Raw genomic sequence first — 27,693 nt, forward strand, 5'->3', positions numbered from 1 at the left:
AAAAGTTGATGAAAAAATTGTTTGTCCACTGCTTTTTTCATTATCGCCAAATTAACACTGTATGCATATGCATTATAAAGCTAAATGGCCATATTTTCTCTCAGTCAAAAATGAGTGCGGCCCACGCATGCATACATTTCTGATAAAGTGGCCCACTGCAGAAAAAAACTTAGACACCCCTGCCCTATACCCTTTATTTCTAAACAATGGTAGAAATATAAGGTTTAAGCTGCAAGAAAAGTATTGCAATATCTATTATAACTATGATGGACAACACACATACATCTTCAGCATTGGGAATTGTTGCTGAAACCGACACAAATCGCATAGGAACTGGTATGTCCGATTCTCTGGTAATGCGTGAAAGTGAAGACTGCATTGTTTTCATTCTACTGACTACAACTTCAAGTGTGGCTCCTCTGCTTTCATCCTTTAATGTGTGCACCTGTGAACATACAGACATATATTGTAAAACACACACTAAGATGTATGTAATACTCCGTTTCTGCTAAGCTTGCCTCCCGCAGCATCAGTTTCAATCCTATTTCCTATATTTTAGTGTTTCAAAACCTGAAAAAAACACATGCAATAGTACCCACATATTTAACTGCGACTGCAATACAACTGAAGTCCAACATATTTAATATAGCCCATTAAAACAGCTGATGGAGAAGAAAGGGAAACTACTCAATATACAACCACATACTAGGGGAACCATACTTTCTCAACAACCAGTTATATACCACGGGATGGGAGTCCAAATGCGTTTTGTATTATAAGAAAGAATGGACCTTCATTTCAAATTTTAGCCGTTGCTATTAAATGTGGCACACAGCTTGCCAATACCTAGCTCATTTCCAAAGAGCCACTTATTGGCTATCCCTGTTCTGTCTGCTTTTGAAGCGCACAAAAACACATAGAATGCATATATATATATATACCGTACTTGCCGGCGTATAGCACGCACCGGCATATAACACGCACCCTCCGCAGGAACGGAAGTGAGGGAGGCGTCGCTGCAAATCGTGCAGCTCTAGGATTTATCGGCGTATAACACGCAGGTAGGGTTTTAACTTCGGATTTGGGTTTAAAAAGTGCGTGTTATACGCCGATAAATACGGTGTTTCAGTGTATGTATATATATATATATATATATATATATATATATATATATATATATACATACACTGAAACACATTTGAATATCCATTGCAGCAGGGCCCTCCTCACCTGTTGTCTCTGTAAGTCAAATTGTTGTGTTACATACTACTTGTTATGTCTTGTCTACCCATTGCACAGCGCTACGGAATTTGATGGCGCTATATAAAACAATAAATAATAATAATAATAATTGTATTACCTCATCAATAAGAAAGAGGCGGACAAGCTGAACCAAAGAATTATCTCTCCATTTTCTAGTCATGCTATCCCATTTTTCCTAGAGAAGACACCAGGGTTATATTGATTCATTGGTCCAATGCAGACACATATTTGCAGACTCTTCACAGTAATGTGCAACAGTTAAAATTATAATAAACGTGAAAATGTAATTCTTTTTGTCTTCATGTATCATTAAACCATTAATGTATATGTTGTTTGTTTGTTCCCCATAAATGTTGCTTTGGGGATACTTGGGTTAAAAGAAAGAGACAATTTACTTTAATGAAACTAATATAAGAAGCCAAAGGAGGCAACACTAGCATAAGCCATTCATTAGCTGTTCTGAAGGTACATCCCTTCTATGTATCCCACAAAAACTGACAGAACCAGCAGGGCAGAAAACATAAATGAGTTTGAGTAATAATTATAAATACTGCAAGGTGGCTGGCAAATGTTTATCTGCTTTGTGGGTTGTTCATATTTGACCTATGATCTCCTTGATTTTGGTAAAGTCAGCATCTTAAGTGTAATACTCATAATTTAGCAGTTTTATTCAGATGAGAGGACCTTGCATACCGGTACACTAAAACTACAGAATGTAGTTAAATATTCTGTATGTATGTAGTGGTGTGACCAACTTACAGGTGTTGTAACGATAATCTGGGCATGCTGAATCTCAAAAAGATCATCCATCTGAGTGTCTCCAGTGAGCTCTTTGCAAGTAAGCCCAATAGGTCCAAATTTTTCTTTCCATTCATCAAATCGTTGACTGCATAAAGCTTTGATGGGTGCCACTGAGCCATAAGGATGACAAACATATTTCTGTTACTTCTTTCTATCAAGCAATCAAATAATGGTTGTTTTTTTTTTTCATATTTTCCGTTTAGAAACAGAAATAGCTCCCCACCCCAAGCAAACTGATATTTAACTATCTGTCTATCCTATGAAATGTCCTGATTCTGTGTGTTGTGGAAAACTGTGCATGTACAGTGCCTGTTAAATGTCAATATAAACTTTACACTTTTCCACTGAAACAGGTAGAAAAAGCCAGAGTGTCTTGGGGTGTCCTAACTTTGACAAATCTTGGCAAGTAAGTAACATTTGCTATAATATTCCAATTAAATCATAAAGGCTATGAAAATGGTGAAGTCCTGTGTGTACTTTTGTTTGAATTTTAGAATGCAAGAACTATCATATCCAAGCAGAAGATTGATGCATTTGAAAGCTATTGGACTCTAAGTGCAAAGAAAACTTTAAACAGCTAGCATGATGATGTGGTATGTAAAAGTTCACAAAATCAGTGAGAAAAGACAGACATTTCCATAACCTTGCAAATATATTGATTTATCATAGGAAGACTAAATTCTTCAAGTAGCAACGAATAAACAAAAAGTGTGTGCATTAAAAATGTATCCATTGAGAGAGGAGGAGTAAAAAGCTAATTTTTTTTCTAAAAATTAAAGGGCACTTTAAAAAAAAAACCTATTAATTAGACTGTGGAATACCAAACTGAATGACAAATTAAATACTAGGTTTCACAAAGAACTTGTTGGGTCCCAGGTACTTTGTAGAAATTGTTGTTAATGTAATATAGTCATGTATAACTTTTTCATAATATGCATGTCCCCGTTGCAACTTACTGTATACAATTTTTATATTCATCCAAGGCATTGGTGCTTCCATTAATAATCTAGTAATTGCTAGTTCAAATATCACTGTCTTCCCAGATCCGGTTGGAGCACAAATTACGAAGTTTTTATCTGTGTAAAGAAGCTATAACATATTTTTCAAATCGTTTGTTATCAAGATGATATTTACAACAATATTTGTACCTGGTGATGTTTATCAACAGACTGACACATCCGTGAGTCTCTAAAATATGAAGTTTCCCTATCTTTACACGGTTTTGGCATTCATTTTAAGATTTTAGTAGAAATTAAAAAAAAAAAAAAGTACACAGGATTTATATCTCTACCTGCAAGTAAACACAAGTGTTAGTTTTACATTGCAGTTATCCTAACTATCCTCTTTGACTATGGCAATAATTCAGTTCCTGAAACTCATACATTCAGGGAACAATTATAAAAAAAAAAAAATCATTATAATGTATCACGGCCGTTCTTCTCCCTAATTAAACTATATTTGCAATTTAAACAATATGTCCATCATCTGTTACGCAAATTACCAAGTGGGAAATTACTTACATCATCTATGGCTTTAGATTGTATATAATTAAAATAAGGAAATTCTTTGAAGATATTCCTAAATTGTTTAGCTTGTTTTTTTATTTAAGGAAATCACTCAATATAAATGTCATGAAACACCAGGGACGTTTTTACATACCAATATTGTGCACTGTTGGCTACTGTGTCTAATGTCAAATGTAACACTTTTGGAGATACTTAATTTGAAAGGTTAACTCAAGGAAGCCGAGATCCGTGGCAAAACTAATAGCGTATCAAATAAATTCCATCCTCAGAAAAAGGTTACCAGAATGGGCTAGAGTCTAGATGCAAAGGTAATTCCCACCTATGCCGAATGCCATTTACATCTGCAGTCATAACGCATCAAAAAGGGTATCAAGATGAAAATTCAAACACAATCCAGAGGTAGGGCTGGCAGCACAAGATTACACATGATTGGAAAGCCAAAGGAATAAACCGAGTAAGATATGTAAACATATATAAAAAATATATAAAAAATGCTTTTAGTCATATTCATAAGGCAGAAAAGGTTGGTCCTTTGGGAAATTTGGTAACTGAGGACAGAGAGAATGCAGATGTTTTAAAAATGGTTTTATTCTGTTTGCGATGGCTGAGACCCCGCTGGCTGATTAGGTAGACAAGGCCCCAGGGCCAGACGAATTCTAGTCGGACCGTTATTTTTGATAATTGGGTTCATGTATAGGGCCAATAGACTGGCATAAGCCCTTGTGTTAAGATAACTTAATGGGGAGGAAAATGATGCGGAAAACGCAAGCAGGAAACTAAGATGGCTGCTTTCACTCTGTACACATAAAATAGGTCCCTGGTGCTTACTTATTGCTTATTTTAATCTCTAAACTAAATAGGTTTATTAAATGTGCTGAACTGTAATGTGAGATATAGGATAGCGTAGCTGAAATACCTTACATTTTCTAAAATGTAGGGTGTAAAAAAAAACAGGAAAGAACACTGTTTCCAGATTGACATTGTCATATGTATTAGCTGTTTTGCTCTTTAAAATACTTTACTCAATTTTGGGTAGGTATTAATTTTTAAAGGTGACATGTCCATTCTTGATACTGAAATACACTAAACATTGAATGTATTAAAAAAATATATATATATATGCCAGGATTCCCATTGCATTGGGGTGGAAGAAAAGGATACGAATTTCTGTGACGGGCCTTAAAATTCCATATTTTGGCTCATCTGTAGACAAACGAAAAACATTTTAATGTTTTCCCAGGTTAGGAATGATAAAGTATATACACTCAGACACCGAAATAGTCATGTTGATACAGGTAAAGAAAGTTTTCACAGTATTACAGACTACCTAATCAACATAGCTCCAGCTCTTCCTCACCACACTAAGGGCCACTAAGCCAAAAAGTTAGCTGTTTAGCTTTAACTACAGCCTCCAGTACATAATCTTGAATGTGGTCTCTTACAGCATCTTCTGACAGCTGGATCATTACAAAGCCAGTGAGCAGCTCGGTATCTCTGTACCACAGCTTCTAAATCACTAGGACTGACCTTTAACTATGATGGTAATAGAGTTTCAGAGTTTCTCTATATCAGGTTCAAAGTAACATATTTTAAGTAAATCACAACATCAAACAATTATTTAAAAAAAAAAAAACAAAACACCTTTTGTACTAAGAACTGTTAAAGATGTGGGAAAGGGAAATGTTTCTTTATCTGTAGCACCAAACTGAAGAGAACCACCACCATCCTTTTGAATATAGAGCTCAGAAGTTTGAGAATAGTTCACGTCGTGGTTTATTTGCAGTAAGTTTCCATCTGTTTCTATGTGATTCCCAGGGACAGAAGAAATAGTGTTTTCTGTTGCTACAAGTCCGTCTTCATTTGCATAATTGTATTTTTTAAACAAGCTAAAAAGAAAATATTAGTATTATATTGTGATTTTAAGCTTTTTTGAACATCTGTTTGAGTTTCATTAAAAAGTTCACAGTTTAGAATAAGCCACCTTTATCTGCCAAGATCAATCTAAATGTTACAAAAAACGTAGACAAAGGTAATTCAGTGAATGTAACGTACCTAGATTTTTCAAAGGCTTTGGATACCACACACTATAGGTTACGAAGTAAATTCAAGGCATATTGGAGAGTGATTGTTAATGGCGTGTTTTCCAGCTGGACAGAGGTCTTAAATGGAGTGCCTCAGGGTTCTGTTCTTGGGCCTATTATTTTTCATTTATTTACCAATGACTTCTAAGAAGGCACTGGAAGCAATGTAGCAATTATTAAAGATGACTCAAAATTATGTAAAGTAATAAACTCTAAGCAGGATGTCATTTCTCTGCAAGGGGATTTAGACAAAATGGGAGAATGGGCAGTTAATTGAGAGAAGTGTTTTAAAACAGATAAAGGTTAAAGTTATGCACTTGGGTGAGAAAAATAAAAATGCTAATTATATTTATATGGTTTAAAAGGGGAAAAGTTTTTAGAGATCAGAACATAAATTCGCCACTTTAAAAATCAATACAAAGTATTGTATGTTCAAGGTCAACACAAATATCTTTTGGGGGATTACAAGACAACATGCAGGCATCCCTTTAGATTGGAAGAATAGACTGCCATCAGAAGTCGTTTTTGCCAATTCAATCAATAGATTCAAAAGTCTTTGGATGTTTTTGTAGGCATTAAACGCATACTAGGTTACCATGATTAAAAATAGATTAAGTAATGTTGATCCAGGCTTGACTGCCTTGGAGTGAAGAATTACTTTTTTCCTTTGAGATGACATTACTGTCTCAGTGGGTTTTTTGTCTTATTCTGGATCAACTAACATGGGTTTTGATAGATTTCAGTCTTTTTCAACATAATTAACTATGTACAATTATTTGAAGTTCTCATTCTTCTTTTGAAAGTGACATTCCGAGTATATTAGAATGTTGTGCTTTATATGAACTGCAATTACCATAGCAAGTGGGCAAAAATATGTTTTAAAAACAACATAGAACATGCTCATGATGTTTGGGGAAATACCTTTGCCTGCTACAATAAATGCTCCAAGTTTCCCAGTTCTAAAATCAGCCAGTGACCTGCAAATTAGCGCTGGCTGTATATTCTGTAAATGGCTACACATGGGGGACTAGGGGAAATTCTAAATTCATAATGACCTAGTGGAATTATAAGAGCTGTGCCTCTGCCCTTTGAGTGGATCCATGGCTGGAATAGGAAACGACAATGAGTGGAAGAGGGCGTGCATGCTCAGATTTCCCTGCTCCTGTTTAGCAAAGATGCACCCCCATTGTCATGTGAGTGGTCCAGTGTAACACAGCAGGGGCATGTAAGCCTTTTGCAACATAAGTATGCCTAACACTATATCTAATTGGCTAATTTTTCATAACAAAATGGATTATTACATACATTATTTTTGTATAAAGATTGAAACCTGAATTCTAGACAACTAAAAAGAACTTACAAGATATTTTTTTCAACATATAGTTTGTAAATATGAGTAAACAGTAAAATATAATATCAATCCTATAACAGCTCTATTACCTTTTTTTGAACTTGCTTGTATTGTCATTTTTGGTTGCCTGTAATTTGCTTTGTAACGAAATCTGTTGAGAATCCGTATTTTGAACCTCATCATCAACATGTGAACACAAGGGAAATGCTAATGACACTTTCCCTGAACTTGTATTTCCTGTGTCTGTGCTCAAATTAATTTCACATTGGGAGGCATATGTCACTGGAGACTGGTTTTCAGCATTTGTTTTCTTAAATGGAGGGATAAACTTTTTTGGTTTCATTAGCATTGCTTCAAATAACAAAGATAAACAAGAAATAATATTAACTTACATTCAAATCAATTACAAAAGTATCCAAAATAAAATGTGGGGTGTCAGGTTTATCAGAATAATGCTACATATTTTATTTGCAGGCTTGTGTGCCATCTGCCTGGAAGGTGAAAATCTCACAGAATCAACAATTACTCTAAAGCATGTTATTTCCGTGTTTCACTCTAAATAATGAAATTACGAACCGCAATTTAACATACAAATATTTTTAGTTATGCGAGATGTGTCTGTAGCATCCCTGGCCTGTGCATATTTAACATACCATAATGACGACAGCAGCTTTATCTATGTAAGCTGTCGCATGACCAATGACATCCTATTGATAAATAAGCGGCATATCACAGATGGTATGGTCTTTTCATTTAAGTTTCTCCCTATATCGCTTTCCCTTTTTCTACAAAGGGTGAGAGAAGAACACATGAAAGAATAACCCTCTTAACGTACAATGATGCAATAATGATCCGTCCACTTGAGTAGGGCTGAATTAAAGAGGTTCTGAGTCTGCGATGGAGAAGATGAAAGGAGAGTTGTGTTTGAGGGAAATGGTGCTTATGTCTGCGGTATTAGAGATGAGGGGATGGCGGTTATAGGTGGGATCATAGTAGGGGTGGGAGTCCACGCCTGGGTATAGGGGAAGGGTAAAGACAATTAAATGACTAGGATGTCACCCTGATTGGGCTTTTGACAACCACAACTTTTTCCCCTTGGATTTAACTAGAAAGTCTTAAAACCAATGGCTCTTTCACTTATTTGGAATTAGAATCCCAACTCTAGCAAATGTCACATAAGCAGAACTACAAAAATACCGTTAGCAGATTTATGTTTAGTTATGTTTATTTTTTTTTATTTACAAATAAATATTAACAAAATGATATGAAATGTATAATGGAAACTCAACTCAAGCTCCTCTCGTAATTCTGTTTTCTCACTCCAAGGTTTAATACATTGCTTAACACATTCTTGAAAACACATTTTTAAGTTACCTGTTGATTTTGCACTTTTTAGTTCATCTTGAAGATCTTGAGTAGGTGGAATTTCTGCAATGCAAGGAGCTTGCGCATGAAGCCAACCTTTAAGTGTCTGATCTCCTGATCTATTATTGAAACGAAGCATATTGCATTACAAATGATAAACACATACTTTGTCATAGTTACATAATCAGGAAGCCTAAAAATAAAAATATAGCTCATATTCATTTCCAGTATTGTGTGTAAAAATGTAATACAATATATATCACATAGTCTATTCAATATTAAAGACTGTTATCTTACACTTTATCTGCAGTTGGTCCTTCAAAGAACAAACCCGTGAGCGAAAATCCACCTTCATCAGATTCCTCCATATTTAGTAAATCACTATATAAAGAAAACGGAAATTAGAGTTATTGACACCACCGGACACTGTACCATGTAACACTTGCTGCTAAAAAAGCTTTTTACCATGGTGGGTGTTATGTGTGAGTGGGAATCTAGGCTTCAGACAAAATAACATATAGGTACTATGTATCACAACTGTACATGACATGGATTGTGAAATACTTCTTACATTTAATTCATCCCAACACCAAAGGAGGGTGTCAATATGATGCTTAAACCGGGAGGTCTTTGTTTCCATATATGATATTAACGCTTAAGCATGTTCTATGCGTGTTTGCATTCGTACTTCATAGTGATTAGTTCAGTTGGACTCACTTTTCTAAACTGTGATTCGCATCACATACTTTATGTAGCAGCCCTGTGTTCATTATGTTGGTTATAAAGGTTTTATTTTATTTTTGTATTATACGAGGGACATTCAAAAAGTTTCCAAAAAAACAAATGACATCATTTTCCTACATCACCTTCCTTTTGCGATGCAATTTTCCCAACGTCATACCAACATTTTCCCAGAAGACGGTCAACATCAACTTTACAAAGTCTAAGCGCTTGCTCCTCTGTCAGCTGCTTAGGTGCCCACTTGAATCAGGGTAGACCCAACACTCACACTCAGTTTTCCTGCAACCTCTTCAACCGTCGTTTTTGTGAATCAGTTCCAGGGTTCTTTCTTCATTCCTTGTGGTTGTGGCTGTAGCTGGACTTCTGGAGCGCTCTGTATACTTCACACAAGTACGGCCATTTTCCAACTTTTAACTCCACTCATAGACAACTCTACGAGAGAGAACTTTATAGCTAAACTGAGCAAACACGCAAAGATGAATCTGTGCTCCCGGCACACCTTCTGCCCACAAAAGACGTATGACAGAACACTGTTCCTCTATAGTGCAATTTATAAGTTTTACAGCCATCTTCACCCCAGGGTGAAAACTCTTATACTAAACTGCAAGGGCAGCCGGCTTGCCATACAAAACTAGTCACATGACAAGATAAGACACGACCAATTACTACTCCTCCCGCCTTCACCGTTTCCAATGAAAACATAAAAGTGCGGAAACCTTTTGAACGTCCTTCGTATATATGTGAAAAGCTAAATGCCGACAGTACAAATATAGTTGTCCAAGTAGTGAATAACAACCAGTCTATCCCATTATACACTTTGTATACAGGTTCATACACTTTAACAAACCCTCGCTTTTAACAAAAAGAGCCCAGTATTGTAACTAAATAGTTTTATACCCCAGTCTTTACCTTTTGCCCCAGCCACGAAGAGCCCATATGTATAGTTTTTAACTTTGTTTTAATTACTTTAATAACCCACAGAAACATAAAAATACATGTTTAGACACATATATATTATATAAATACATACAACCTAATGTCTTCATTTTGTTTATTCTGTTTAAGTGAAAGGTGTCGGTAATGCATGAATTCTGTGACACCTAAAACCTATTACTGTTAAATTACAGGTGGACAAATTTCAACATCCTGGTATTTTTGACTCCCAAAATTGTATTGCCTGAACCCGAGGCTTGGTACCATTTCAGAATGCATACCTACAATGTGATTCGACACACATGTGTTTAGTCCATATGATATTATGGTTTTAATGCTACAGATTCTTATACAATGTAAATAAAATCCAGATGTGATTTGAAAGGGATACTTGCTAGCTTTTATTGCATACTGAATTTGGATCCGTCTCTTACTACACATCAAGTGTTTATGAACAGGATATTCCAATTGAAATCAACAGAAGGCTCACTTAGAGCCTGCAGATATTACAGATTGAGGGGGAACCAGTGAGAAAAAGGCTTCCAGCATTAAGCTTTAACGAGCAACAAACTATGTCACCAAGCAACATTTAATTAAGCATAATACAATCATGAAAAAATAAGCATTATTATAATTTTGAAACAAGTTTTCAGGCAAGTTTTATACTTTTTCAATTTCACTACACACCATGCGTCATTTTCTTTCACAGAAAATCTCTCTCTTCCAAGTTTTTTGACACATTCAGAAACTCGCTCACAATAGGAGGCTGTTGTGTTCACTGTTATCACGTTCACATCATATGCCAGTTATTAGTTCAACAGAAATTTTAAGTAACTGAAATTTACAGAAAGTTGTCACACGTTTAATTTCCAGATGGCATGACACCTTAAAGTCATTAAGACAACATACATTTGGAATAAATCATTACTTTGATACATAAAAGTTAGTTGTATAAGCATATCAATAACAGAGGAAGGGGCAAATGTATATGGGGGGATTCTGCAGAGCCCCAAAGGGGACATCACAAAAATTTAAATGGATCAATCCACTATGATATGTATTATCGCTGGACGGTCCCTTTAAACTTAGTATCACCCCAATTTTTTGATATATATAAAACCTAATAATAATCATGTGTTATTTGTGGGTTATTTCTCTTCTTCCACCACTATTTAGGTTTATATGTGTAGTTAGTATTGTTCAACAAAGTTAAGCAGGGTTTACAATTAATACACACACTGTATTCATGAAATACCGTATATTTTGTTTCCACCTATCTTTTCCCACTCCCAAAGAAGTAAACACACCTTGATATCACTCAAACTTCTATAAACTAGTAGTTTCAGTATCGGTCATGCTTTTTAATGTCCTTGACTTCACAATATGAGGGCACCACGTTTCTATATGTCATTTTTAGCCATTTCCATATTTTACAATGTGAAAGAAATGATTTTGCAGTGCGAAAAAGACGTGTGCGGATCATTGCAGAAACACCAGTCCCTGAGTTTTTTCCCCAGCACTTTAATGTTTAAATACTGGTTCTTCTTTCATGGCCGTTGCTTGTTGTCTGGTGATGTGCATGTAGGCTTGGTGACAGAGGTGGTCCATTCCACCACTAAAGCCTTTCAAACAGTTTGGGTCCCCTGGTTGATTAATGCACCCACACAGATCTGGTAGGAAACATATGAGATTGGTGGTCTTGTACTTTCTACATTTCTACGGTATATTGGAAGCAGTTGTTATTATTTTAATTTTTATTATTATTATTGTTCTTACTATTATTACTAAAATGGTAGCATGGCAGCAGATGGAGATATGTACATTTAGAACACTAACATTGTTCTCTCTTTTTGACATATAAAAAATGTAAAAATAAAGATTTATTTTTTTTTTATTTTTTTTTAAAAGGACTTTGCACTGTTCCCTTCAGTAGTATACTCACTGCTTTGCATGGATGTTTACCTTCTTTCACCAAGTTAGGAATACACTGGATTAGAAGGCCACCTAGTGGTACGTTCAACGAATAGTAATAAAGAGTTTTCAATTTACCGTTTATAAGATGACCAATTCAGAAACTGGAACTGCAAATTGTGTTTACAATTAAAATATACAAATGCCCCCCAATCCAACCCATTTCACCTAAAAACCCCAAAAATGTTATGTCCACCACAGTCCAGTAACAAACCAATTTCTGCTTGTTTCTCTTCTGAAGTACATATTTACTCAGGATTTCCTAATATTTTCAGAATACAATAAGAATTTCAACTGTTCCCCATCGCAAATTATCTAACGGCATTATTTCTAGTACCACCCAGTATTCAGACAGTTAATTGTTTTATGCTTATATTAAATGTATCCCCCTTTTCAATCACTTTTAATAATCCTCTATGTTCCTATAAATTTAGGTAGCTTGTGGTTCTTTCTGTTAAGTTACAATAGTACAGAGGGGCCCTCGTAAATGAGCGTAGGAACTCCATATATTTGCTAGAGTATATTGATTGCTCTTTAACCGTAAGCTCTTAAAGGCACAGCTTAGACTCCCTGACAGTCCTTCTGAAGAATGCATATTAAAGTACCCTTCTGTAGAATCCCTCCATGCATTTGGAAAACTGAAAATTAAAAGGGACCATGCAGGTATCATATGCTTAAATATAGAGCACTTTCCAATCTCATCCTCATTACTCTTCCTTTTTATGTTTCCTGCTTCTACAAAATATCAGGCATACCTTAAGGAAGTGACAGTAGTTCCACAAATCCTGTGATATATAATTCAGAAGGTTGCTCTAAATGGCAGAGATTTTCTAATACATGTATATTAGTTACCATGATCTAAATTAGTATACCACAGGATTATTGGGTTATTGTTCGCAGAAAACTATGGGTTTTTTTTTTTGGAAAGAACCTTAACATTCACTTAATTATAGTGAGTATATCTGTTTTGTTGAAGTATTCGTAGTTTCTATGCTCGCATATAATTTAGTATCTAGTTGTATAGTGCATTATAAACTAAGACCCAGTAATGCAAATCATCAGTCACCTCATTCCAAACTATTCGTTCTCAGGGACTGGCATATAATCTTTTGAAGCTACAAAAATCAAAGCATATGGTAGATCAGGTGTTGGACTTGGGGGAAATCAAAAATTAAACTGTCTTGGAGCTGTTAAGAGTCTGTGTGCTGTATATTTAATGTGGTGTTGTATATTTAATGTGTTTTTGGTGTGTGAGTCAGAAGAGGCCAGAAATATGAAGGCGCAATTGCCTGAAAAAATATTTCTATTAGCATTGTCACCTTAAATTTAAAAGCCTCTTTATTTTAAAACAGATGTTCCATGCAGAGTAAAATTGCCATAGGCAACTTGATTTGGAATGGGAATTTTTTTACAAGCATACACAAAAAAAGACAAAATGAAAAACCTGCTTTCTGTCATGCACTTGACTGTACCGATTTTATTTGCTATGAGGTAAATGTTAAGTTTTAGCATTTTATTTGAAGTATAATGCAATTAAAATACTGCTTTATGATAGACTGCTAATGTACATGATGGCGTTTTCATGTTGATTCTAGTATTCTACAGCACATTCTTTTGTTTAAAGAATTTGTTTTAACCTGAAGTTAAATGGGAACCTCCATTTAAGATATAACGCATGTTCAAAGCCCAGAGCAGCGAAATTATGTTGCGTTGGCTAACATTGTACCAACTCACTGCAACTAGGCATTGCCAATTCTATCCACGTTATTCACATCCAAAATACTTGACCCCTTCACGTCAATTGATGGTCCAGACACGTCACGTAAAAACAGTTAATGACAATTGCCGTGACTTTAAATGGTGTTGCTGTAATGTGGAGGCATTCAGCAACACCAAGATCAGCATCGGGGGAGGGGGTTAGTCAACATCCGCCATACAATGCATGTAGGCAGATGCCCGTTTTAGAAGCGCTTAGGAGGCGATCAATCTTCAAACAATTCTCACATGGAAAGAGTTAAAATATTGGCATGTTAAATGCTTGGTGTCTACTTTTAAAAAACTTATGATTTCATGGAAAGAGGAATGCTGGGTGAACATATCATAAAAAACAGTTCAACTGTACACAGTAATACAGCTGAGCATTGGGAAAACTCTGTTTTATTTAATGTTGTTCCATATCTTACACTCACTTTCGCTGCTCAAACCCACCACTGAGCACTTTATGGCAATATTAATGATAGCCTCTTGGTCCAATGAAACTCTTTCCTCCATAGACCTTAATTAGTCAGGGGGTCTGCCTGGGTAACTAGAACTGAGCCATTTCATTGTTTTATCACAAAGCTGGATAATATACTACATTTATACATCCACGGGGGAAGAAAGTCCACGGACATTGGTACTCCTCCGACACATACACACGAAAACATTTAGTAAAATATAGATTTTTTTGGCTGCATTCTGCTTTGACCCAGCTCTGGCTCGCCCTTCCACTTTCCTCAAGACAACTAATCATCAGAAAACGGAAAGGTAATCTGGGGCAAAGGTGTGGGTCTGTTATATGAAGAAAACGACCTCTTGAGGTCTCAAAAGCTAATGAGATTCTACATCTTTTTTATGGAGGCTCAATAAAAGCTATCAACTTCTACTAAAGGCTCAATCTTCTCTTGGACCATCCCAGCTACATCCATTTATCTCACCAAGGATAAATATTGACCCTATAAGTAAAATCAATCATTTTGTTAAATTTTTTAGGTGGCCACACAAGGTCAGCTTCAACATAAAAACATGTGGAACAGATTTTTTTTTACCTGCTTCGTTATTGCGTCTACATTTGTCGAAAGAGCATTGTACAATTATACAAAATAGAAAAAACATGCAGAAAATATGCATATACATCTCCAGTTTAAAAAGGACTCAATAATACATGCATGAATGCATGAATGCATATAAATCATTCAAACTAGTATAACTTTTATAACATAACGTTATTATGGAAAACTACCTCACACAAAGCTAGAGAAACGGCGTAAAGCAAGCGTTGACCCTGCCAGAGTCCGTGATAAATACAAACTCTCCTCAAACACAACCGTGCCCCGATACGGCTCCGTTTTCTACGCCCTCCCCTGCAGATAGACCAATCGTCTCCAAAAACAATATCCCGCTTCCGTTTCTTATTGGGTTGTTTGTCTGTCAGTTAACAAGCATTCAATCAGAGCCGCGATGAGGCGCTATACCCCGCCCCTTCCCTCAGAGCGGGACGTTTCTGTCGTGTAAGTTTGTCAGTGTGTCCCTGGGCTGGTTTTGGCGCCACTCGCTAGGGACAGGTTCCTTGCTGACAGGAAGAATGAGCGTCGAGAGCGTTTCAGGTAGTTAATTGAATGGGTAGCGGGCGTATGAGGAGCTCATGTGAGCTTTATTATTTCAATGATCAAGCGGTGGTTCGAATCTACTTTTTAGTTGCTAGATGAAGCATTGTTTATGAAATGTGCTCGAGCTGTTGTAGGAATAAATGGCAGCCGGTTTAAAGAACTCTGTAAATAGAAACCCAAGTATAGACAGATCCCGTTTCTCGCGTAAAGTATGAAGTCGTTTTACAGAGTAAAGATTTACGGCAGTGACTGCGTGCACGGTTTACGGTATCCTAATACCCTGGCGAAAGTGACCTTTCCCCTTAGGGGTAACCGAGCTGTACATCCCCAACTGTCCTACAACTCGCATAATTCTCTGGTCCTCCGAATCTCTTCTAGGTAGTTGAATGATCGCCGTATTCATTATTATCATCATTAATAGGTTCCCACTATCTTTCCACCCGATCTGCAGTGGTCAGTACTGATCAAAAGTGGTCGAAGGAAGGCATAGAAGAGCTGCTGTAGCTCAGATTGCTGAAAAAGTTAATGCTGGCTCTGATAGAAAGGTGTCAGAACACGCAGTGCATCGCAGTTTGTTGCGTATGGAGCTGCGTAGCCACAGACCAGTAAGGGTGCCCATGCTGCCCCCTGCCAAAAGCGCCAACAATGGGCATGTGAGCATAAGAATTGGACCACGGAGCGATGGAAGAAGGTGGCCTGGTGAATCAGATTTTCTTTTTCATTACCTGGCCAGGTGCGCCGCTTACCTGGAAATCCATGCCTCGATGGGTCAGGGCTGGTTTGGTGGTAAAAGAGGGACCTACACAATATGAGACTGGTGGTCATAATGTTATGGTTGATTGGTGTGTATATGTAATAGCATTACAATCGCTGGTGGACAGCCCTGAGATTCCTAAGTGTTTCCAACTCTTGCTTATTTATTATTAAACACACATTTCAAAGATATCTGCGTTATTTATTTTGTAAGTTGATACCGTGTGTTTTGGTTTTTTTTATTACAGGGGAGATAGAAAAATTGTATGCTGCTGTGCCTCAGCTTCGTAATATATTCTACGTTATGAGCAAGATTGGAGAGGGTAACCAGTATTTTTATTTTATTTCTGAATTGGAATGTAAAATTTTAGCTTGAAATAGATTCGGACATAACTGTGTCTAAATGTAATAAGCGTATGCTTAGGATACCCGGGCATCATGTAGTAGGTTTGGGTTGGCATGCACAAAGCCTTGTCTAAAGTTTTTCTCAATGTGTCATCTGTACCTGAGGACATATAGATAACAGCTAAACATTTGTTAACTACAGGTCCACTTAACAACTCACAACTAGTGTTCATGCTTCTCCACGATCTTCTGTTTCCAGGTGTTTAAGGCGATTCATTATCATCCTATATGCTATTAAACTTCTGTAAAAAATGTAATTTGAATGCCATTCTCATTTATTGTCTATCACTACCCTGTTTTGAGTTTACAAAAGAAAACAGACTTTCACGTAAATTTGTCAAACCTTCCTGTCCTGCCTTTATCAACATATCCGAATACAAAACATTCTCATATGAACATACCAAGATGTGCAAAATATCTTAATATGGATCAATGTATTAAGATTTATTATATGTTTTGTTGTCTAATCATTCTATATTTGTGTAATTTTTACCTTTTTTTATTTACAGGTACGTTTAGTTCAGTGTACTTGGCCATTGCTAGATTAAAGTCAGGAGAAGACAAGAAGTTTGCTTTGAAGCATTTAATCCCAACAAGTCATCCAGCTCGGATTGCAGCTGAGCTACAATGCCTTACGCTAGCTGGGTAAATATTTAAATCTGATTGATTGAGGCTATGTGAATTGCTCAACCTCCTGCCAACAGATTAGGGCCACTGAGGGAGTTGAGCTTCTTTTAGTTTGATATTGACTGATGTTGGATAAAAAAAATCAATAATATACACTTTATGACCAGATGTATGCGCATCCTCCCCTAATTATTGAGTTTAGGTGTTTCAACTACACCCTTGGCTTACAGGTGTATAAAACCAAGCCACAGGCATGCCATCTCCATAGACAGACTGGTGGTGGAACGGGTCATGCTAAAGAGCTCAGTGACTTTAAACGTGGTACTGTCATAAGACATGTCAGTTTATGAAATTTCTGCCCAGCTAGATTTGCCTGGTCCATTGTAAGTGCTGTAATTGTGGAAGCATCTAGGATTAACAGCTCAGCCATAAACCAGTAGGCTACGCATACTTACAGTGCAGGGCTGCTGAAGTGTGTACCATGTAAAAATCGCCTGTCCTCTTTAGCGTCACTCACTATAGCGTTCCAAACGCCCTTTGGAAGCAAGATCAGCACACGTGTGCATCAGGAGCTTCAGGGTTTTCATGGCCGAGCAGCTGCCGTACAAGCTAAATATCGCAACCTGCAGTGGAAATGATGAGTTGCGCTTCTCTATGAAAGTCTGATCGACGTACCTGACTTTGGCGGATACCAGGAGAAAGCTACCTACTGAAATGCATAGTGTCTACTGTATAGTGCGATGGAAGAGGGATAATTGTCTGGGGCTGTTTTTCAGGGTTTGGTTCCTCTGCTTCCAGTGAGGGGTAGTGTTAATGCTACAGAATACAAATACATTTTAGACAATTGTATGCTTCCAACTCTGTGGGATAAGTTTGGGGATGTCCCTTTCCTGTTCCAACATGACAATGTCCCTGTGCACAAAGCAAGGTCTGTAAAGACGTGGTTTGACAAGTTATGTGTGAAGGAATCCATGTGGCCTGCACAGAGCCCTGACCTTAACCCCATCAAACACCTTTGGGATGCTTATTTTTGAGCCAGGCTTTCTCATCCAACATCAGTGTCTGACAGCACAAATGCTCTACTGGGTGAATGGGCACGCATTCCCACGGGCACGCATTCCCACGGGCACGCTACAAAAACTTGTGGAAAACCTTCGCGGAAGAGTGGAGGCTGTTCTAGCCAAAAAATATGTGGGGGGCGGAACTGCATATTAATACCCATGGTTTTGAAATGGGATGCCCAACGATCCCATACATGTGTGATGGTCTGGTGTCCACACAAATTGGTCATGTAGAGTAATTCTAATTTAAATATTTAAGTATTGACCTGAGGCAGAGAAGGAAGTTACTTGCTTGGCTGTTAGTCACACAACTGGTATCATTACAGTAGATGAACTATATTATCTGTGGCCATAATTATCTGTAGATTGGCTCTTGCCTTCATTGCAAACTATTCCTGTGCTGCTCACACACTCATTTTAAACGTGCTATTATAGTATATATTAACGCGCATAAGTCTGTCTTTATTTTTTGTCTTATCAGATATGTTTCTTTTTTTTTTCAGTGGTGAAGACAATGTTATGGGAGTCAAGTATTGTTTTAGAAATAATGACCATGTGGTCATTGTTATGCCTTATTTGGAACACGAATGCTTTGCGGTAAGATTCCCAACACCAGGACAACCGCTATATTCTATTTGATTCATATTGCTGGATCATTGATGGCCATGAATACAGCTCTCACTGCATAGAAAATAATGATTTATGCTTCTAACGACACGTTTGCAAGCCCCAAATTCCATATTTGTGTTTTTTTTGTTTGTTTTTCTCCAAAAATACTGCAAATGCTAATTTTATATATTTCTTAACTTAATTTTCTCTCTTATTGGTGTAGGATATTTTACATTCTCTCAGTTTTGATGAAGCAAAAGATTATATGTATAATCTCTTTAAAGCACTGAAACGTATTCACCAATTTGGCATTGTCCACAGAGATGTTAAACCAAGTAACTTCCTATACAACAGGCATCTTAAACAGTAAGTTTACTGTTTTTAAATCTTTGCAAAAGATCAATATTCATTTTTTGCTCAAACTTGTTCTTATAATAATGATAAACTAAATACTAAGAAATGTCACAGTTTAATATAGAAGCATAGTATTTATCTTGAGGTAAAACCATTCGGTCCATGTAGCCTTCCCAATTTTCCGTGATGTTAAGACTCAAGACGTAGTCCTTGTCTTAGATTAGGATGGCTTTATGCCTCAATGTTGCAAGATGTGAGAAGTTTTATTTAATTAAATACTAACACTTAGAATTAAAATGCATTTAGAATTAAATGCAAATACTTTTCTAAATGAAATGTATGGACATGAGCAAAGCTGCTCATTTTTTTCATACCCGTACTGTGGGAATCCATGCCATTTGCCAAGCAAATACAAAATCTATATTCCTTTTCTTATGCTTTCTTCTTTTTCTATATCTTTTAGGTTTGCCTTAGTAGATTTTGGATTGGCACAAGGAACACCAGACACAAAAATAGAACAACTTAAAGTTCTTCAAGTGAAAAAACAGGGGAGTTGCTCTCAAAGTAATCCTCAAAATATACCAGTACCTAGAGAACTAGTTCAACCCTCATCAACAAAACAGTCTGTTAAAAGACACTGGTCACATTCAGAAACACAGATAAACAAAGGAAACAGAGGAAAGGTTCTGAGTCTTTTTACTTGTTTCCTAACAAAGCTTCATAACTTCAGCATGGCTTTTGGAATAACATTTACATTCCTTCCTCCCTAACAGATACGGCTTTTCTGATTATTATACTAATTTAGCAGTTACGTTAACAAGACATACAAACTTGGCAGAATCGTGTCATATATTATCTGACTTGCAAGATCAAACCCTTTTTTGTTACTCTGGAAACAAATGTTGCATGTTCCTAGTAATTAGGATTTTTCCCCCTCACTTGGTTGTTGGGCTTGGTTGGACTGCCTGGTTTTGTCATAGCACTGTGTGTTCCAAAAAGTATTTGTGTTGTGATGCTTATTGTAATGTTTATTGCTGTGTCTAGACTGTGTTCTTTCTCCCACATGGAAGGGATTAATGTGCCTAAAAAGATGCACGCAGCTGTTCTCGTTTTTATTTCACTCTTTAAATATGCAATTTACTTGTAATGTGCCACAGATATAATTCTTATGGTACTTTTTTTGGTTTGGTTATTTAGGAAGGATTGCTAGGCGGGCCTACTCAACGGTGTGTATTTGGAGAGAGAAATTTTAATGTCCATAGTACTGTTTCAAATGAGAATTCCACTCTAAAAGTAAGTAAAATGCACATGCATGGCTTTCTTACCAGTTTAATGTGTTAAAGAATAAAAGGGCCTGAAGAGGTGACGTGTACTGATGGCAATAAGCTAAATCATCAGGGCCTCCTGTCCCTCTTGATGAATCCCTGTACTCTAGCAATACATCAAACCACACCTGTTGAGTGTGTTTGTACTTGTCACCTACCAAATAATCAACAGTTAAAACACAAAAGGTTGCTTTTTAATCATTAATGCAGGGCTCGACAAATCCCTGTCCCACGCCTAGGTGTTTTTCAGCCTCTTACATCTACAAAGAATTGCCCCTGCGTTACAATGCGGGGGCGCTGCTGCTGTCGTCTGGGCAGACAGCACTTCGAGCCCGCCCCCGAGCCTGAGGTCACTCCCACGGAGTGATCCTGTAGGCTGAAAACGCGGTTGCAGGAAAACCAGCAATCGTGTTTTCAGCTGCCACAGGCAGCTTCAGGGAAGGGGGTTGTGTGTTGATTGGGTCCCCACACAAGTGTGGGGACCTGACACAACACACCCCCTGCTGCCTGATCGCTCCATGAGAGCGACAGTGCAGCTTTAACCCCTTCAATGCTGCGAACGCGGCATTTAGGGGTTAATTCCCATTTTGTAAGGGGCTCTGCTGCTTTATTTTCTGGAATGCTTTTTAAAGATTTTATTGGTCTTGTGTTATGGGGGACTCATGGAAATGTTCATTACCCTCTAAATACAAAATCAAGGACTGTTTGCAATCTAAACAATTTCTTCAATTATGTTTTTTAATTATTATTATTCAAATAATCAGATTGTTACTACATAATGAAAGATCATACTAATAAAGTATATTGCAGGTAGTAAAACAACCCAAGATAGATGTTTCATCTAGAAAGTTGGCGGCAAAAAAGACGGTTCCTACAAAAAATACAAGTGGCAGTGTGGCAAGAAAGACTGCCAGCACAGGCCCAGCGAGCGTGACCTGTGACTGTTATGCACGGGATCAAGTCTGCACAATTTGCCTTGCACGGTAACTATTTTGAGTACTGCACATTTACAACAATTGTATTGGAATTAGATGTCTGTTTCACACAGTTGGTTAACCCATTTGACTCCCTTATGAGATGAGTCTTATGCTCTTGAGAAAAAAAAGGTCAAAATAAGACATAAAAGTACATCCTGCATTGTTCATGTTGACAGAGATACATGTGGGATAAGATTGTATCTGAGCTGACAAATTCCTTGTGACCGCTATGTCCTTTACAGGCACCGTAGCATTAATCAGTGTAGCAGATGCTCCCAGAATTGCAAAAAAGTAGAAAAAGAGAGAAAACCAAGCCCCCTTACACCTTTTACCCCTCTCATTAGAAATATGAAATATCCATTATTTTCATGCCCAGCATTTCAAAAGCATTACAAAGAAAATAGTGTAGTTTGTACCTTTTTGGCCTCATAAAAACCTACCTAGGAAACGTTGCTGAATATAAGTGTATTTATTTTTTGCAGTGTCGCTAATCCTGTGGGTCAAGTCCTAGACAAAATAGCAAAAACAGGTCTTTAAGATACACAATACCCTTGACTACAAATGGTTTAGGCCAAAGGGGTATGTTATGTTTGTCACCAAACTTGGTTAATATGTGTTTTCTGTGTTAGCAGCCACAAATCTTCATGATCTATATGAACAGTTATGAAGAATATTTCTATTTTTAGTAAATCTGGATGTTTTTTTGCCTTTATATAAACAACAAAACAAGCAGTGATTATTATATCAAGTTGTGAATGTCATAAGAGCTTGTTTTGAGTAGTCCTGATTATTCGACCTCTATACATTTAACATTTAACCTATACATTTAACCTAGCAATATAGAGTTTGATGGACGAACCATTCAGCTCCTGTAGTCAATATCAATATACAAAAATGTTTTGTAATTTATTTTTTTCAACAGGAGCAGACAAGTTGCCCCAAGAGCCGGCACACCTGGATTCAGAGCTCCCGAAGTCTTGACAAAGTGTCCCAACCAAACTACCGGTAACTAATATAAAACAAACTAAATGACTGTAAATATGTTTTGGTTGGAAAAGTAGCATTTGAATATATTGTACTTTTTGTTGTCCTCCACCTAAGTAAAACTGATTTTTATTGCACAAGTAGGTCACATTACAAATCAAAGAAAAGTATTTATTTAAATTATAAAATCTAAATGATGTTGGTGAGTAGTTTTTGACTGAGATTAACCTAAAACAGAATGTTCTACCATCTTTTATATGGGTAAAACAGTACTTTCACATGTATTATCCATGTTTAGATATTTCCATTTAGAGAGTTTGAAGTAATTTCTGAAATATCTTGAAACTGTAGATAGTGTTGCCAGATAACTGTTCAGTCTGTCACTATTGATATATTTTATGTTTTTTTGTTTTGTTTTAAACACAAAGTGAAATACAGCACGAGACTGCCATAAATTTATAAGATTAGACAAAGCAAAGTTCAAACTAAAAACAAAAGCTAGCTGACTCTTTAATTGGAGTGTTAGGTTGCTTGTAAATAACAAGTGAGGCAAGATACACTAATATTTTGAACATCCATTTTCTTTTAAACAGTTCATAGCACTTATTACGTGGAGAGTGGAATAGGGTTGGTAGAGAGAAGTTAAACCCTAGGAGAGGGATAATTCCACGAAAGCTGTGTTTTACCAAACCTCTTTATTAATGTGCAAACTCGGCAGGTTAAACCAAGTGGCATTCATAGACTCCGGTGCTGAAAAGCCTTTTACAAACCACTACATAGATCAAGTATTTTGTTAGCAGCTATCACTTCCACTGCTTGCAGCTTCTTTTATAGCCTTTTGCATAAGCAAACCTTGTTAACAACATGATTTTTTCAGACATATTTATTGCCTCTACAACTACGCAAGTACTCAGACTCAACGTTTACCCAACCTATTCTAGGCAAAACTAATCTCATACAGCACCTATAGAGACATAATGACTCTGCCAGGAAATTTCAGTGGCCACTGCGTAGTTAAGACCTGAACTATTTCCAAAAGTATACCAAGGACATGGCTGTGCATTGCCACTTGCTAACAGTTGGAAACGGATGAAATATTTACAAATATTAAAAAAGCCCCAGTGAATAGATTTGTATTCATAAAACAAATCATTTTGCTATTTGGAAATGTGAATGTTTAGACTGTTCATCTTATTCCAAAATACTTTTTTTTGTAAGAATAATTAAAGGGGGAAGAACAGGACTTGTGCTGCTGTTTATGTTATACATCTGATAGCATGCATGATTTGACTTGGTTATTCCAGTTTATGGGGTTCAATGAAATGCAAAAGAAAAGTCGGAGCTCTTTGCTTTGTTTTTATTTGTTTTGTTGGGTGTCGATACCTGAGCTTTGCAGGCTTTTTTGTGACATTCAGTAATTTTAAGTGCCAAGGTGTGTGTTTGTAAATCCAGTGCCTATGTGAGGGCTGTAGAGTGAATCAAATTTGGTTTACATAGCATAATATCTTATAATTTGCTGCAGATTTAAGGATGTATAACTGTATTCTGAGACCCATCTTTGCCTGAAAAGGAGGAAATCTATTTGGATGGCTCAGAAAAAATTATCAAATTACTCAAATTACCAATTATAGGGAAATAGTTGCAGCTATCGAGGACATAGAACCAATATAAAGTCCATCTTAGACTACAAAAAATAAAATAAAATTATTGGCAAATGCTGCCCTTTTATTTCCTGTTTACCCAGCATTCTATGCCTTCTAGAGTATAGATTTAGGAGGGTTATGAGGGGTTCAGTCGCTAGGTTGAAGAATAATATAAAACCACACATTTCAAGCAACTCAAAGCAAAATAAAGTAACTTATCTACCCTACTTTTATCCACAAGCTACTTACATAAGATCATAGCTTTTATTTATATTTTTTTTTATTTTTATGAACTGTTAAATGCAAGTATTTAAAAACATCCTCTGTGTCTTATTATTATTGTCAACTATAAACAGATTTTTTTTTTCCCCAGCTATTGACATGTGGTCTGCAGGCATCATCTTCCTTTCCTTACTTAGCGGAAGATACCACTTTTTCAATGCAGCAGATGACATGAATGCTTTGGCGCAAATTATGACTATTCGAGGTTCAAAAGAGACAATTCAAGCTGCAAAAACCTTTGGTAAGTAAAATATGACCCCTATTTGGTACTTTAAAATTAGCTGTTCTCTTGAAGCCCTCTTACTGAGTCGTAGATGTCTTGGGAGGCATGTTTTGAAGAATGTTTTTTTTTCTGGGTTGGAATGTATATTTTACATTACTTTTTTTTTTTTTATAGTGTAGCAATAGATTCTGTAACATGATTACAATAGGGTTAATTAGCAAAAACTTTAAATTGGCGATAGCCTTAACACATTAGGGATACACTATATTACCAGAAATATGTGGACATCTCTCCTAATTATTGAGTTAAGGTGTTTCAGCCACATCATTGTCAGCAGGTGTATAAAATCAAGCATATAGGCAGATATCTCCAGACGAACATTGGCAGTAGAATGGGTCTTACTAAAGAGATCAATGGCTTTAAACATGGCACTGCCATAGGATGCTTTCTTTGCCACAAGTCAGTTCGTGAGATTTCTGCCTCAATCCACCGTAAGCATTATTATTGTGTAGCTGAAGCATCTGCAGGTAATAGCTCAGCCGTGAGGTGGAAGATCAGGCACATCCAGAGCGGCGCTGCTGAAGTGCATAGCACAAAACTCGCTCACTGCAGAGCTCCACACTGCCTCTGGGAGCAATATCGGGACAGACACTGTGCGTCAGGAGCTTCATGAAATGGGTTTCCATGCCTGGGCAGCTACACAATCTGAAGATCACTATGCACAGCGCCGAGCACCTGCTGGAGTGATGTACAGAACACCGCCACTGGACTCGGCAGTTGAAACGCGTTGTCTTGAGCGACGAGTCACGCCTCACTATCTAGAAATCTGATGGACAAATCTAGATTTGGTGGATGCAAGGAGAATACTGTCTGGTGGAAGACATTTTAGACAACCGTATACTTCCAAAAGGCAAAAGTTTGAAGAAGGCCGTTTCCTGTTCCAGCATGGCTGCCCGTGTGCATAAAACAGAGTCCATAAACATGGTTTGTGTGGAACTAAAGTAGCATGCACAGAGCCCTGGTCTTAACCCCATTAAACAATGTTGGGATTAATTTAAACACAGAGTGCAAGACAGGTATTCTCATCCAACATCCGTGCCTGAAATCGCAAATACTCTTTTGGCTGAATTGGCACAAATTCCCTCACAAACTTCCCAAAATCGTGTGGAAACCTTCTCATAAGAGCTGTTACAGTCGCAAAAGGGGCCAACTTCATGTTCGTGCCTATAGTTTTGGAGTAGGATGTCCAACAAGCTCATAAAGGTGTGATGGTTAGGTGTCCGTAGTGTTTATTGGTAGAAGGCTTTTTTATTTTAATGGTTTAATAGGGTGCTTAACACTACCTGTATAGGGGGTGCATTAGAGACCTATCAACAGTTTTGTAAGTGATCTCCTTAACTTATATTTCAGCATGTTTTTTGTGATAAAACACTCCAAAATGAAAATTAATATAGTTAATTTGCAATCACTAACTTTCAAAAAGTACATCATAGAAAATCATTGAATTAAAGTTAGAAATTCAAGTGAGTGATACATTTGGAGTAGTAATGCCCCCCCCCCTTGTAGCAAAGTGCTTTAATGGGATCATCATCATCAAACATTAGTTGTCATATGAACTTGTCTTTTTTTAATTTCTGTGCTGTGTTTGAAATGTTTTTTTCTTCTTTTTGTTTCTTAGGTAAGACTATTACATGCAGCAAAGAGCTCCCAGCAAAGAATTTAAGAAGTTTGTGTGACGGCTTGAGAACTGTGAATACAGTCTTCATTGAGTCTGCAGAACAATCTGAAATGCAAAAGAAACGATCTGCTTTACAAATTAAAATGATGGAGAGTCAGGATGGCTGGTTTGTACACAACACATGTACAGAATCTCTGGTAGATCCCACTGGCAGTAGGGATGATCTTGAGTCTCTAGCTGAGAAGATGGACACTGAACAATCTAATATGAATGGCTGGGACAGAGTCCCAGATGATGCATATCATCTGTTAGATAGACTCCTTGATATGAATCCATCTACAAGGATTACAGCTGCAGAAGCAATGTTGCATCCACTTTTTAACACCACTGAGAATAGTTGAGTGTACACCTTATTTACTCCCTGTACATTATAAGTATTGTAAATTTTTCTAAATTATTTTAATAAAGGAAATATGTTTAATTGTAATTTTATTTTTACATGTTACTTTTTACATTCTGAGATATTCAAAAGTAAAGAGCATAAAGAAAATTTGTTACCCTCTAAATTGCTTTTTAATATCAGCCACTGCCATATGTCAGATACTGGGTTTCAGACAGAATTTAGAAAATGATTCACTAAACTGAACTGCAGTTAAAATGAAACATTTGACCCCTTAACAACCATTCACATGCTAAGTATCTCTAAAAACAAACAGTTTAGGACCACTGACATGCCTGGTGTTTAAATGAGCTTAGAAAGCAATCAAAGATTGGTTTCTTTACTCAACGCCCATGTCCTATTTGAAGCCAGCCAATTCAAGTCCCCCACCCCATATTAAACCATAGATTTTTAAAAACTTGATCTCCCAGGGTATTTAAAATACTGTCATTTTTTACACTTTTACACTGTGGTAATGTGTGGTAATATTTTTTTTTTGTGTAATTAAGTTAAGGTACACGAAGCAATAGCAGGGAAATATCAGTGTTACTCGGGCATAACCACCCCCAGATCCATGATACGGAATTACATAGTTTATTGTTGTACTGAACTGAAAAGCTTAAACCTGGGAAGAATGAGACATAGATATAAACCTTACCACATGCAGGTAATAATGCAGGTATAATTACTTGAAAACACAAATGTTTTAAAAGCTTATTTACTTTGTGTATACAACCTGTCTGTTAGTTACATTTAAAGCAATAGGTGGGACAGGTGTATTAGTTAATGAGTTTAGCATTGTTAAAAGTACACCCCTACTATAGAAGAATGTGTACACTCACTGGCCACTTTATTGGATACACCTGTTCAATTGCTTGTTTACACAAAACGCAAATCAGCTAGTTAAATGGCAGCAACTCAGTGCATTTAGGC

At 36.8% G+C, this 27,693-nt stretch overlaps 2 protein-coding genes across 3 annotated transcripts in view; one reads left to right on the top strand and one right to left on the bottom strand.

The window, feature by feature from the left end:
* The window catches only part of HFM1 (helicase for meiosis 1), a 51,558-nt gene extending 42,794 nt beyond the window's left edge, over window positions 1–8,764 (bottom strand). Inside the window, exons 1-10 of the mRNA XM_053470308.1 lie at window positions 8,685–8,764; window positions 8,397–8,506; window positions 7,112–7,373; window positions 5,232–5,476; window positions 4,710–4,793; window positions 3,585–3,655; window positions 3,021–3,153; window positions 2,023–2,174; window positions 1,361–1,438; window positions 284–445 (exon numbers count right to left, since the gene is read on the bottom strand). Of these exons, the coding sequence (XP_053326283.1) occupies window positions 284–445; window positions 1,361–1,438; window positions 2,023–2,174; window positions 3,021–3,153; window positions 3,585–3,655; window positions 4,710–4,793; window positions 5,232–5,476; window positions 7,112–7,373; window positions 8,397–8,506; window positions 8,685–8,755 (1,368 nt within the window). The 5' untranslated portion in view covers window positions 8,756–8,764. The remainder of the gene's footprint in view (window positions 1–283; window positions 446–1,360; window positions 1,439–2,022; window positions 2,175–3,020; window positions 3,154–3,584; window positions 3,656–4,709; window positions 4,794–5,231; window positions 5,477–7,111; window positions 7,374–8,396; window positions 8,507–8,684) is intronic.
* A 6,518-nt stretch (window positions 8,765–15,282) lies between these two features.
* CDC7 (cell division cycle 7) lies at window positions 15,283–26,961 on the top strand. 2 transcript variants are annotated; one of them, XM_053470250.1, is made up of 11 exons: window positions 15,283–15,397; window positions 16,402–16,476; window positions 17,068–17,203; window positions 18,750–18,843; window positions 19,079–19,221; window positions 19,673–19,892; window positions 20,407–20,502; window positions 21,345–21,517; window positions 22,434–22,516; window positions 24,512–24,661; window positions 26,322–26,961. In XM_053470250.1, the coding sequence occupies exons 1-11, from the start codon at window positions 15,376–15,378 to the stop codon at window positions 26,720–26,722; spliced, it is 1,593 nt and encodes a 530-aa protein (XP_053326225.1). In that variant the 5' UTR covers window positions 15,283–15,375; the 3' UTR covers window positions 26,723–26,961. The 2 variants fall into 2 exon arrangements, with proteins under 2 accessions (XP_053326225.1, XP_053326226.1); XM_053470251.1 differs by having other exon boundaries at window positions 19,673–19,761; window positions 20,411–20,502; window positions 26,322–26,890.
* Window positions 26,962–27,693: the final 732 nt, after the last annotated feature.

This window comes from Spea bombifrons, chromosome 6 (assembly GCF_027358695.1).
Source record: "Spea bombifrons isolate aSpeBom1 chromosome 6, aSpeBom1.2.pri, whole genome shotgun sequence".
Classification (NCBI taxonomy): domain Eukaryota; kingdom Metazoa; phylum Chordata; class Amphibia; order Anura; family Pelobatidae; genus Spea; species Spea bombifrons.

What these genes read in the sequence shown, in the direction of transcription:
- CDC7 (XM_053470250.1), top strand. Translation starts at nt 15,376, where the DNA reads ATGAGCGTCGAGAGCGTTTCAG. An exon ending in TGGAACACGAATGCTTTGCG is followed by an intron (nt 18,844 to 19,078) that starts GTAAGATTCCCA and finishes TTATTGGTGTAG; the next exon opens with GATATTTTACATTCTCTCAG. An exon ending in TACAACAGGCATCTTAAACA is followed by an intron (nt 19,222 to 19,672) that starts GTAAGTTTACTG and finishes TATATCTTTTAG; the next exon opens with GTTTGCCTTAGTAGATTTTG.